Consider the following 12,378-nt stretch of genomic DNA (forward strand, 5'->3'; position numbering starts at 1 on the left):
AAAATTTCAGAGCAATCCGTTCATTACTTTTTCCGTAATGTTGCTAACAGACAAGCCAACAAACAAACAAACAAACAAACAAATCAATGCTACCGAAAACATAACCTCCTTGGCGGAGGTAATAACAATAACTAGAATGCATTTCCAGAGAAAATGCGAAAGTGTGCTTGCTCAGGTGCGCTGCCATTGCGACCCGGCAAGAGAGGCGACCGCACGCCCACACGACAAGTTTTGTGTCAACACACGAAAGTTTGGCCAAGACACAAGGCGGATTCTCATATGGAGATGACAGGCTGGCAAGGTTCTTTACAGGGACATCCCAGAGCATCACTAACATGAAAATTTAGATGTAATTCTAAATCCGTAAAGAGATATGACCCAAAACACGTTTTTGCTCATTGTGGCGCACCCTAGTGGCCAAATGACACCAAATTTGGTGAGGGTACATGAACTGGTGCCGAAAGTCATCTCAACAAATATGGTCTTGATACGTCAAAGCGTTTCTGAGATATGAGCCAAAATACATTTTTGCTAATTGTGACGCCCCCTAGTGGCCAAATGACACCATATTTGATGAGGGTAGTTTGGATGGTGTCCAAAGTCTCATCTCATCTCATTATCTCTAGCCGCTTTATCCTGTTCTACAGCGTCGCAGGCAAGCTGGAGCCTATCCCAGCTGACTACGGGCGAAAGGCGGGGTACACCCTGGACAAGTCGCCAGGTCATTACTGGGCTGACACATAGACACAGACAACCATTCACACTCACACCTATGGTCAAATTAGAGTCACCAGTTAACCTAACCTGCATGTCTTTGGACTGTGGGGGAAACCGGAGCACCCGGAGGAAACCCATGCGGACACAGGGAGAACATGCAAACTCCGCACAGAAAGGTCCTCGCTGGCCACGGGGCTTGAACCCAGACCTTCTTGCTGTGAGGCGACAGCACTAACCACTACACCACCGTGCCGCCGGTGTCCAAAGTCATGCCACTAAATATGGTCTTGATACGTCAAAGCGTTTCCGTGATATGAGCTCACTTCCTGTTTGGTGGCTTCACCATCGATTTTGATTGGCTGCCACGGGCGAACGCTTCGACGTATGAGAGCGAAACGAATATCATTCATTAGGCATGGACTGGAGATCATGTGTGCCAAGTTTCGTGATGATTGGACAAAACATGCGGCCAGGGTCACTCTACCTTCACTTTGGACAAAATTCAAAATGGCGGAAAATCTAATGAGGCGGAGAATGACGTCACAGGGTGTGTTGGAATCGTCTAGCTCCAAGGATTCCAACAGCACCAGACTTATGAAAATTGGACATACGGATCAAAAGTTACGTGCATGAACGCATGTAAGACTGTGATCAGTTGGTGGTGCTAGAGCGTGAGACTTACCAACATGAAACTTGATGAAATCAATCAGGGTCCACTCCTCTATCAGTGTACCAAGTTTCATGACTTGCAAATTCAATAAATAAAAACTTTATTCAAAACGTCCGACAAAATTATTTCTGCTTAGAATGTAAACAAACCGGCAAAATAATAATAATTCTTGAAAAAAAAGATACGTTCTTACCATCAAATACTTTTATTCCATATCTTCTTGCTTTTTTTTGTATTTTTTGGAGTTTTGTTTTCGAGTAGACTTTTTATTTCGTCCTCGGTTGGTTCAGCAACACGCTCTGCCATTTTGTTTTTCTCTACTCATGGTATATGAGCTGATAGCCTAATATTAGAGTAGCCGATCAGAACGCGCGATTACTCATATCCAGTGAATGTGGATAGAATGAATTGAGATAGAAACTGCAAAATAGGTGGATTTTACTGCTTTTGTATATTTCCCAGCAAACCACTCCCTACTTTAACAGCACACCGAAAGAGCAAAAGTCTCCTGCAATCAGTGAAATTAGATAAGTTACGTGTGCCTGGTTCAGTGCTTTCTCTTGAGCGAATGACAGCTGTGTTTACTGCAAGCGTGTGAATGCAAGGTCACAGCATGTCAGTGACAGAAAATGGTGAGCAAATTAATCATATTTGTATCAGTGCGATACAGCTAGACAGTTGGCTGTGTTTTGATTTTTTTTTTTGTTTTTTTTCACTGACAGAAATCAGCAGGGCTGTTTAGTCAGTGCGAATAAAAGTACCTCATAATGACCAAAATAAAACACAACAAGCAGAACAGCCAGTCAGTGGAGTTACTAAGGGTCCAGCTACGGTATATGCCTGTGTGCAGGGTCAGTTCCATGTTTTCAGGTTCAAATGATCGGATCAGCCCCACAATTCATTCAGAAAGTGCACGCGGCATGGCCACATCTGTCTGAGCTACAGCCTATACTTTGTATTTACATCAACAGGGCTGGACATTTATTACACCTTTTTACTGCATTATAAACCATTAATCAGGGACCTTTCATTATCATCATCATCATCATGACAAGAGGATTTCTTGAATGCGCCTGACTCTTGCTCTCCATTCATCTCTATCTTCCATAAGTCTTCAACTAAGCACCTGGCATCATCTGCTAATTGATCAATATATGTCTTCTTAGGGTGACCAACTGGTTTTTGGTCATGCAAGGATCTCCATAGAAGGACATCACTAACAACCTCATCTTTGCTACGCTATGAATGACCAGCTAGGCATCAAAAAGCTCTTCCCACGCCATGTGGTGGCACCAATGTCCGTAGCCCTCAGCCTCTCGCCTATAACATAGCTAGGGTTACAGTGGGGGGCTAGTCCTCTGGTAACCGCGAGAGTTTGACTCCCCGCTCACATCTGTATTGCAGCGTGCCTTGCCAGACGGCAATAGGTACCATTTTTATGATGATCTTTGGTATGACCCAACCGTGAGTAGAACTCGTGATCTCCCGATTGAGAGGCGGACACGCTAACCACTAGGCCAACCTGCAGTCATAAATTAGGCATAGGTATAAATTAATTGTAAATGGGGTGGCGCAGTGGTTAGCACTGTTGCATCACAGCAAGAAGATTCTAGATTCGAGTCCCACGTTCGACTAGGGCCTTTCTGTGTGGCGTTTGCACGTTCTCCTTGTGCCTGCGTGTGTTTTTTCTGAGTGCTTCCTTTTCCTCCCACAGTCCAAAAGACATGCGGATTAGGTCATCTGGCTACTCTAAATTGCCCATTGGTGTGAATGGTTGTTCGTCTCTGTGTTGGCTCTGTGATGGTTCGGTGACCTAACCAGGGTCTCGCCCAATTTTGAACACTTGGAGATGAGTATCTCCCAGTATAAATAATCTTTTATTACAAATTAAACAGATTAGTCCAAGCTACATTAATAAACATAATGACTTGTTGGCACATTTGAGCATTAGGTAATTTTCGTGTAGGTGTTTGTATAATTGCCCTGAACAAAACTCTTGCCGTTGTCATGGTTGAGTTATGTGTGTAATATGGCACACTCCATTAGCACTTACCCAGCCCTCCGGCAACAATCACCCTTCCACCGAGACAGCCAGCCACGAAGTCCGCCCGCTTTTCTCTCATCCGGGAGCCCCTTGTGGGCTTCAACCAAACACCTAAACAAAGGACCAGAAGGTCAAAGGTCAGGGTAGAGTTCATGTCGGATCTGACAACTAAAGGAAGGAATCTCTTGAAATGTTGTATTCGATGTTTTTGTTCCTTTGTTGATGTTGTGCTCAGATGAGTGTGAGAACTGGCATGTTTATAGAATGAATCAGGAAACTGGCTGTCCAGCAGGAGTGTGTCACATGTCATGGTATGTGTACTGACATGAGTGTGAGCGCTCTGTAGAACGCCTTGATAATGAATGTAATAACACAAAACAAGCAGAACGGCCAGTAGACGTGGGCAGGTCAACAAGTCAAGTCACACACATTTTGATTTGCTCTTGAGCCATCTGTCTGATAAACAAACACAAGTGCAGAAAATTGTGCAGGCTGTTTATCTCTGAGAGACCCTCAGTCAATTCTACTGCAGTGCGTGACTGTCTTTTATTGGCACCCTGGCTCGACATTCTACTGCCACGTTTTAGCCTGTCTGTCTCAGAACCTCCTGTCCGTCTCAGAACCTCCTGTCCTCTTCACTATGTAGTAGTGTATGTAATATTTGTTGGACCCCACTGGCACAGTACAAACTTTTATTTAAAAAAGTCATTTTTTTATTAAACAAATTTATTTAACATTGTTGTTATCAGCTCAAAATGATCTGTACATCTGTTTGAGTGCAAATGTTTCCATGCCATGAGTGACAAAATATAGAAAACAGAGACATTTAAAGCCAGACGGCCTTTTGATTTCATAAACTTGGTGAAATTTAGTTCCCTCTGAAATTTGGTAATTGTGATATATGTTTATTTCAGTAATATCTTTAAAAAAAACCAAAACAAACAAACAAACGAAAAAACCCAGGCCATTCTGTGGCTGGGAAATTATTTAATTTGAAAGGATTCCCTGGCAAATAATGTGCATGAAATCGCTCACTTCACGCAGTCAAGCAGACAGAGGAAGTCCATGTACGCATGTGCAGGTTTACCTTTTTTTTTTCTTCTTGTTTTGGGTTTTACAGCAGCTGGCATCCACATTGTTGTATTACTGCCATCTACAGGTTTACCTTGACCGTGCACTGACAGTTACGTACATCATTCTGTCGCTAAATGAACAGCTGATCACAACGAGGTGCTCGCTGACCCCTGATATTTATTAGTTTGGTCCTGCGTTCCTTTTCCTTCGCAACATAACGTCTTTTCTTCTCGCTTTCTGTTACTGTAGTCGATCTTCCACATTTCATTCACACAGTCATGTCCTCCATTTTTCTCTCCTGTTTCAAATTTGTATCCCACAATACCTTGTGCGAATGGGGAAAGCTCACCACGTGATGCATGACGTAGTATCTTAAATTGGGTCATGGTGAAGCAGGAAAAAATAGCAGAGAATTTAGAGACATTTTTCCATAACCACTTATCCTGTGCAGGGTCGCAGGCAAGCTGGAGCCTATCCCAGTTGACTATAGGCAAGAGGCGGGGTACACCCTGGATAAGTTATCGCAGGGCTGACACACTGAGACAAACAACCATTCACACTCACATTCACACCTATGGTCAATTTAGAGTCACCAATTAGCCTAGCCTGCATGTCTTTGGACTGTAGGGGAAACCGGAGCACCCGGAGGAAACCCACGCAGGCACGGGGAGAACATGCAAACTCCACACAGAAAGCCCCCCGTCGGCCACTGGGCTTGAACCCAGAACCTTCTTGCTGTGAGGTGACAGTGCTAACTGGGAGGTGCTACAGATGTATCAAAACAAGGACTACCAGAATGAAAAACAGCTTCTTCCCAAGAGCCATCACTATACTGAACTCTGAGAGGAAACAACACCAACCACAAATATAATGTCTACATTATGCAAAACATCTGTCACTGCTGCTCTCACATTCTGTGCAATACAAATTATTTATTATTTATTCTGTACATAGCTCATTCATATTCATATTCATACTTGGATATAAGACAATTTTATACTTATTTTTATACTTATTTCAATTTTTGTAATGTTTATTTGTTAGGATTTAATTTTTTTTTATACTTACTTTTTTGGACTGGAAAGGGAGAAGCTCTCCAATCTCGTTATACAATTGATTGTAAAATGACAATAAAGGGCATTCTAATTCTAACCACTGCACCACCGTTCCACCCCAGAAATTAGGGCCACATGGCCCTAAATTCATAAAAAAATAAAAATAAAAAAACCTAATCAAATTGGAAGTCTGTGATTTTAATTCAGTAGCTTTCGGTCCACTAAACAAAAATAATTGGGTGTCGGAGAAAATTATTTTTATGACCTACACTTAAAAAATCTGAAAGGCAGTCTACCTTTAAATGATTAAAGCTCTATTTTTATGATCATAACACATGCACAAGAATGCTTCTGAGATATCCAATCCAAATCAGTTCCTCTTCTTCCTGAGTATGTGCTGTGCTGCACAGGGATGTTTTCATAATGACGTATGATTAGAATTCACGGACAGATTTTACATTTATTTTTAGTGGGATAAATAAACAGCCGGGCAGCACGGTGGTGTCATGGTTAGCGCTGTTGCCTCACAGCAAGAAGGTCCGGGTTCGAGCCCCGTGGCCGGCGAGGGCCTTTCTGTGCGGAGTTTGCATGTTCTCCCCGTGTCCGCGTGGGTTTCCTCCGGGTGCTCCGGTTTCCCCCACAGTCCAAAAACATGCAGGTTAGGTTAACTGGTGACTCTAAATTGACCGTGAGTGTGAATGGTTGTCTGTGTCTATGTGTCAGCCCTGTGATGACCTGGCGACTTGTCCAGGGTGTACCCCGCCTTTCGCCCATAGTCAGCTGGGATAGGCTCCAGCTTGCCTGTGACCCTGTAGAACAGAATAAAGCGGCTAGAGATGATGAGATGAGAAATAAACAGCTGGCTGACAACATACAGCAAAAATGTTTTCTGTTTTTCTGTCACTATATTTTCTGACACTATTTTAGTGGTTGTGTAATAAATGTATCAATAGCAAACAAATATGGACTAAAGTGTGCAAGATTTTATTTTCAATGCCAACAGCCCAAAATTCCCAATCATTTGAAACAATGGAGGGATTAAATATATTAATTTCAGACTGATGCAGAGCTCAAAAGGCATTAAAGAGAATTCTTTAAAAAGTCAATAATGAATATAAACAGAGTGACAGTTTATGAGCTACATGCAGTGTGGAAAGAGAACATTTTCCTCTCTGCATAGTTTCACACGAAAAACACTATAAGATATAAGATTCATGCAGTCTTGCAAACAAAAATGTAATTGTTTGTTCCTAAAGCACTGTGTTTTATCATTGGAACTCACTGTTCCTCAGTGTGTGTGTGTGTGTGTGTGTGTGTGTGTGTGTAGTGCCCGCCACGATTATTGAGAAAAATCCATCCTTTAAATGAAATACATTTATTCAGAGAAAAACAAATCCCTCATCAAGAAACAATTATTTTCAACAAAAACACGTGCCACTATTATTATCACCCCTGGAAATTATAGTGAACACAATGTAACTGAAGTATGTTTCCTATTTAAATTGTACATTTTTGAGTTGAGGCGGCACGGTGGTGTAGTGGTTAGCGCTGTCGCCTCACAGCAAGAAGGTCCTGGGTTCGAGCCCCGGGGCCGGCGAGGGCCTTTCTGTGTGGAGTTTGCATGTTCTCCCCGTGTCTGCGTGGGTTTCCTCCGGGTGCTCCGGTTTCCCCCACAGTCCAAAGACATGCAGGTTAACTGGTGACTCTAAATTGACCGTAGGTGTGAATGTGAGTGTGAATGGTTGTCTGTGTCTATGTGTCAGCCCTGTGATGACCTGGCGACTTGTCCAGGGTGTACCCCGCCTTTCGCCCGTAGTCAGCTGGGATAGGCTCCAGCTTGCCTGCGACCCTGTAGAAGGATAAAGCGGCTAGAGATAATGAGATGAGATGAGATTTTTGAGTTGATTAGAGTGTGTAGGAACTTTCGAGCTGTAATCCATGACTTCCTGATTAACTGGGGGACAAATATGAGGTGACGCAGAGGCCAAATTCCCTTACCCTGTGTCTGAAATCGCTCCCTGGTCACTATATAGTGGGGACGCCATTTTGTAGTGCTGCCCGAAACCTTAGTGAGGATTATTTACACCCTATATAGTGCACTCAAAGTATCCCACAATGCATACTGAAAAGTAGTGTACAACCGATGGTCACTAACCAAGCAATATATCCCATCATGCATTGTGGTCGCACTGAAAGAAATCAAATTAAAAGTCTCAAATTTGATTTAATAAAAGGCAGTGGCAAAGAAGAAAGTATTCAGCCTTGATTTTTTAAAAAAATTGAAAGATGCAGGTACTTTGTATTGATTAATGTGGGAAATACGCTCAGTATAATATGTATTTATCACAAAAATACATGCATGTATTTACTATTTTGAAAACCCACCAGCCAGCTGACAGCATGTTTTAATTGTGTGACAGTAATGACGTAAATACCAGAACGACGGACTAGTGTCTGAAAACATTTTTTCATTTTACCAACGAGCTCACTATATAGTCCTCTATCTAGTAATTCCCTATATAGGGAGTAGGGAGTAGTGAACGAGTGAGTGATTTCGGACACAGGGTTAGTCATCCACCAACATGGGAAAGATAAGATAATACACAATCCAAATGGGGGTGGCATGGTGGTGTAGTGGTTAGCGCTGTCACCTCACAGCAAGAAGGTCCGGGTTCAAGCCCCGTGGCCGGCGAGGGCCTTTCTGTGCAGAGTTTGCATGTTCTCCCCATGTCTACGTGGGTTTCCTCCGGGTGCTCCGGTTTCCCCCACAGTCCAAAGACATGCAGGTTAGGTTAACTGGTGACTCTAAATTGACCGTAGGTGTGAATGTGAGTGTGAATGGTTGTCTGTGTCTATGTGTCAGCCCTGTGATGACCTGGCGACTTGTCCAGGGTGTACCCCGCCTTTCGCCCGTAGTCAGCTGGGATAGGCTCCAGCTTGCCTGCGACCCTGTAGAAGGATAAAGCGACTAGAGATAATGAGATGAGATGAGACAGTAATGACGTAAATACCAGCACGACGGACTAGTGTCTGAAAACATTTTTTCATTTTACCAACGAGCTCACTATATAGTCCTCTATCTAGTAATTCCCTATATAGGGAGTAGGGAGTAGTGAACGAGTGAGTGATTTCGGACACAGGGTTAGTCATCCACCAACATGGGAAAGATAAGATAATACACAATCCAAATGGGGGCGGCACGGTGGTGTAGTGGTTAGCGCTGTCGCCTCACAGCAAGAAGGTCCGGGTTCGAGCCCCGTGGCCGGCGAGGGCCTTTCTGTGCGGAGTTTGCATGTTCTCCCCGTGTCCGCGTGGGTTTCCTCCGGGTGCTCCGGTTTCCCCCACAGTCCAAAGACATGCAGGTTAGGTTAACTGGTGACTCTAAATTGACCGTAGGTGTGAATGTGAGTGTGAATGGTTGTCTGTGTCTATGTGTCAGCCCTGTGATGACCTGGCGACTTGTCCAGGGTGTACCCCGACTTTCGCCCGTAGTCAGCTGGGATAGGCTCCAGCTTGCCTGCGACCCTGTAGAACAGGATAAAGCGGCTACAGATAATGAGATGAGAGAGACAATCCAAATGAGGGAGAAGTGTGGTGATCTTCATAAGTCAGGGAATGGTTATTAAAAAAAAGATACCTGCCTGAAAATGTCCATTTCTACTGTTGGGGCAATAATAAAAAAAAAATGTGGACACCAACTGGAACTGTTACAAACTTGCCTGGAAGAAGACCCAAGTTTATTTTGCCCCATGTACATTGAGGAGGATGGGAAGAGAGGCAAAAAAACAAACAAACCCAAGGATCACTGTTGGTGAATTACAAGAAAAAGTTCAATCTTGTGGTTTCCAAGTTTCCAAAACCTTCATCAGACGCCACCTCCATGCCAACAGATTATTTCTAAGGTTTGCCAGAAAAACGTCTTTTCTGTCAGTTAACCACAAACATAAGCGCCTGAAGTTTGCAAAACAATACTACAACTTTGACTGGAATCGTGTTCTGTGGTCTGATGTAAAGACCATGGTCGCAAGTTAATCAAAAGAATTTTAATTTTGAACTGGTTCACCATTCTGACAACACGTGTCAAGTCAGCAGAAAAACATTGGAAGTGACATGATCGATATCCTCATGAGTAAAGATATTGGAAAATACGAGCTTTTCAACACGAGAAGATAAACTTCATATCTTCAAGCCAACACATTCACGAACAAAAACTACGCAAGTTAATCAAAACAATTCATCAATACCCTCTTGAGTGAAGATATCGGAAAATATTTTACTCAATGTCCTGGAAATACCAGTGACGTATTTCCCAGTAAGACACTTGTGTCAATATATATGGATAGATAGACAGATTAACACATCTAAATTCTCAGTATAATTTCAATATCATTAGGAACCATCATTTCCTACATATCAGGAAATGAAAGCTGGCCTTGCCATTCCAATACTATCGGAGGGTACTGTATATATCCATTTCCTCTTATCCCCTCCTCCTGCTCTTTCTCTGTTAAGTGCCTGTAACTGGAAACTGGATCCTGGTTCTTGCATGAGGAAGAAGTGGAGCATGAGGGACTCAGTTATATGCAGAACTTAAGACCTTCCTTGCCGTCTGTCACAAATAATAAACTAACATTTCTATCTTCTTGGTCTTTGCTTTCTTTTCTTTTTAATTCTCTATCTAGATCTCTAGGTCTGTGCTCTAAGCCTTTCTCTCCACAAATCTCCTCTCCATGGTAACGGGAGGAAGAAAGGAGATGTAGATGGAGTTTATGAGCTCTACATGATTAAGATGAGTCAACAACCCTCTGAGATGAGCCCTCTTTCACACAGGACATTCTGTGGTGTCACACAGTGCCCAATACCCCTTCTCTTCTCTCACACTCTCAGTAGGAAATGCACTGAAAGACTGATAGGATCTTGGTGAGTTTCCTTGTTCATGTCAGTTTGTTTATTGCAAAGCAGATAAACAAGATTTAGGATGTAGATACGCTCAATTATAGAAGAAATTGTTCTTGAGATCCAAAGCCTCATTAAAGGAAATCATTAGGGAGTGTTATAGATCTACAGCAGCACCCCAAGGGTGTTAAGATACTCACTCAAGGCTTTCACTGTGTGTTAACTTAATCACTACTTAAAAATGACAAAATACCTGCATGTTTTTATGGCATGGCTTTGACCCTCAAAACACACTGTAACATTCATTCATCATCTTTAAGTGCTTTTTTTGGATCAGGGATGTGGTGGCACCAGAACTTATCCCAGAGTGCCGATGCATCCACTGGATGGGGTGCCAGTCAATGGCAGGTCAACATGCACACACATTCACATGTAGGTGCAATTTAGATTAGCCAATATACTCCAACGTGCTAACACTAAACACACACTGTGTAACACATGCTCTATTGTCCCATGATCTCGTCTGTATGTTGAATGTAAAATGATTTAAAATCAGTACTCAAAAGTCAAGTCAATTCAAATCAAGTTTATTTCTATAGCGCTTTTAACAATAGACATTGTCGCAAAGCAGCTTTGCAGAATTTGAATGACTTTAAACATAAGCTAATTTTATCCCTAATCTATCCCCAATAAGCAAGCCTGTGGCGACAGTGGCAAGGAAAAACTCCCTCAGACAACATGAGTAAGAAACCTAGAGAGGAACCAGACTAAAAAAAAGAAGCATGGATGCCATCACAGCATAATACTAGCACATGAATCTATGATTTGTGTAAATAATGGAAGATAACATATCAATCTGACATATAAGTCTCTTTCTTATGGTGCTTTTACAGATTTGGAACTGGTTTAACACCCATTTATATATCTGGTATTCAATTTATTACATTTGTTTCATTTTCAAATTCCATAACCATAAGACAAAACAATCTTAAAATACTGACCACTTTATTCGGAACACCTATTGAGGTATTTCACCTGACGTCACAGGGTCACGTGACGCCCCGGTGTCCGCCATTTTGAAGGTCAAGCTAGCTAATGTCAACAACATAGTAGCTAGTATGTTACTGTAGCAATGTTTACGTTCAGTCATTTGGATGACTGTTAAAACCTTTCAGTCTCAAGTTTTTCCTTTACTGTATTTACTAGTTTACTGTAATTATGATCCGGCAGCTATTTACACCGGATCCAGTGTAAATAGCTGCCGGAGTGCGCTCCGGCTTGCTCCCCCTCAAATTAAGCAGCGCGCTCCGGCTTGCTCCTGGAGTGCTCCGGCCGAGGTTCCGGAGCGCGCTCCAGCTTGCTCCCCCTCAAATTAAGCAGCACGCTCCGGCTTGCTCCCGGAGTGCTCCGGCCGAGGTTCCGGCGCGCGCTCCGGCTTGCTCCCCCTCAAATTAAGCAGCGCACTCCGGGAGCAAGCCGGAGCGCGCTGCTTAATTTGAGGGGGAGCAAGCTGGAGCGTGCTCCGGCAGCTATTTACACTGGATCCGGTGTAAATAGCTGCCGGATCATAATTACAGTAAACTAGTAAATACAGTAAAGGAAAAACTTGAGACTGAAAGGTTTTAACAGTCATCCAAATGACTGAACGTAAACATTGCTACAGTAACATACCAGCTATGATGTTGTTGACATTAGCTAGTGCTAACAGCTAGCTGCTAGTACACTGCTACAACACAGACACCGATCCTAATAATACAGTTCTTGGTCATTGCCTGGTAACAGCAAATTTATAACGGGCCATGTCTCAACAGACTAAGAAGTTATTTCAATGACATTTAATAACATTTTGTTTATCCTGAGGACTGAAAGTAAATGAAAATGTGAACAAACCTTAGCTGTAATAAGATGGCGACCACCGGCTC

At 42.8% G+C, this 12,378-nt stretch overlaps 1 protein-coding gene across 2 annotated transcripts in view; it reads right to left on the minus strand.

The window, feature by feature from the left end:
• The window catches only part of LOC132896951 (kelch domain-containing protein 8B-like), a 314,670-nt gene that overhangs the window by 16,285 nt on the left and 286,007 nt on the right, over window positions 1–12,378 (minus strand). For both annotated transcript variants that reach the window (XM_060938146.1, XM_060938147.1), the window contains exon 6: window positions 3,441–3,542. In XM_060938146.1, the coding sequence (XP_060794129.1) occupies window positions 3,441–3,542 (102 nt within the window). The remainder of the gene's footprint in view (window positions 1–3,440; window positions 3,543–12,378) is intronic.

The sequence above is a fragment of the Neoarius graeffei genome, chromosome 13 (genome assembly GCF_027579695.1).
Source record: "Neoarius graeffei isolate fNeoGra1 chromosome 13, fNeoGra1.pri, whole genome shotgun sequence".
NCBI classification, from domain to species: Eukaryota; Metazoa; Chordata; class Actinopteri; order Siluriformes; family Ariidae; genus Neoarius; species Neoarius graeffei.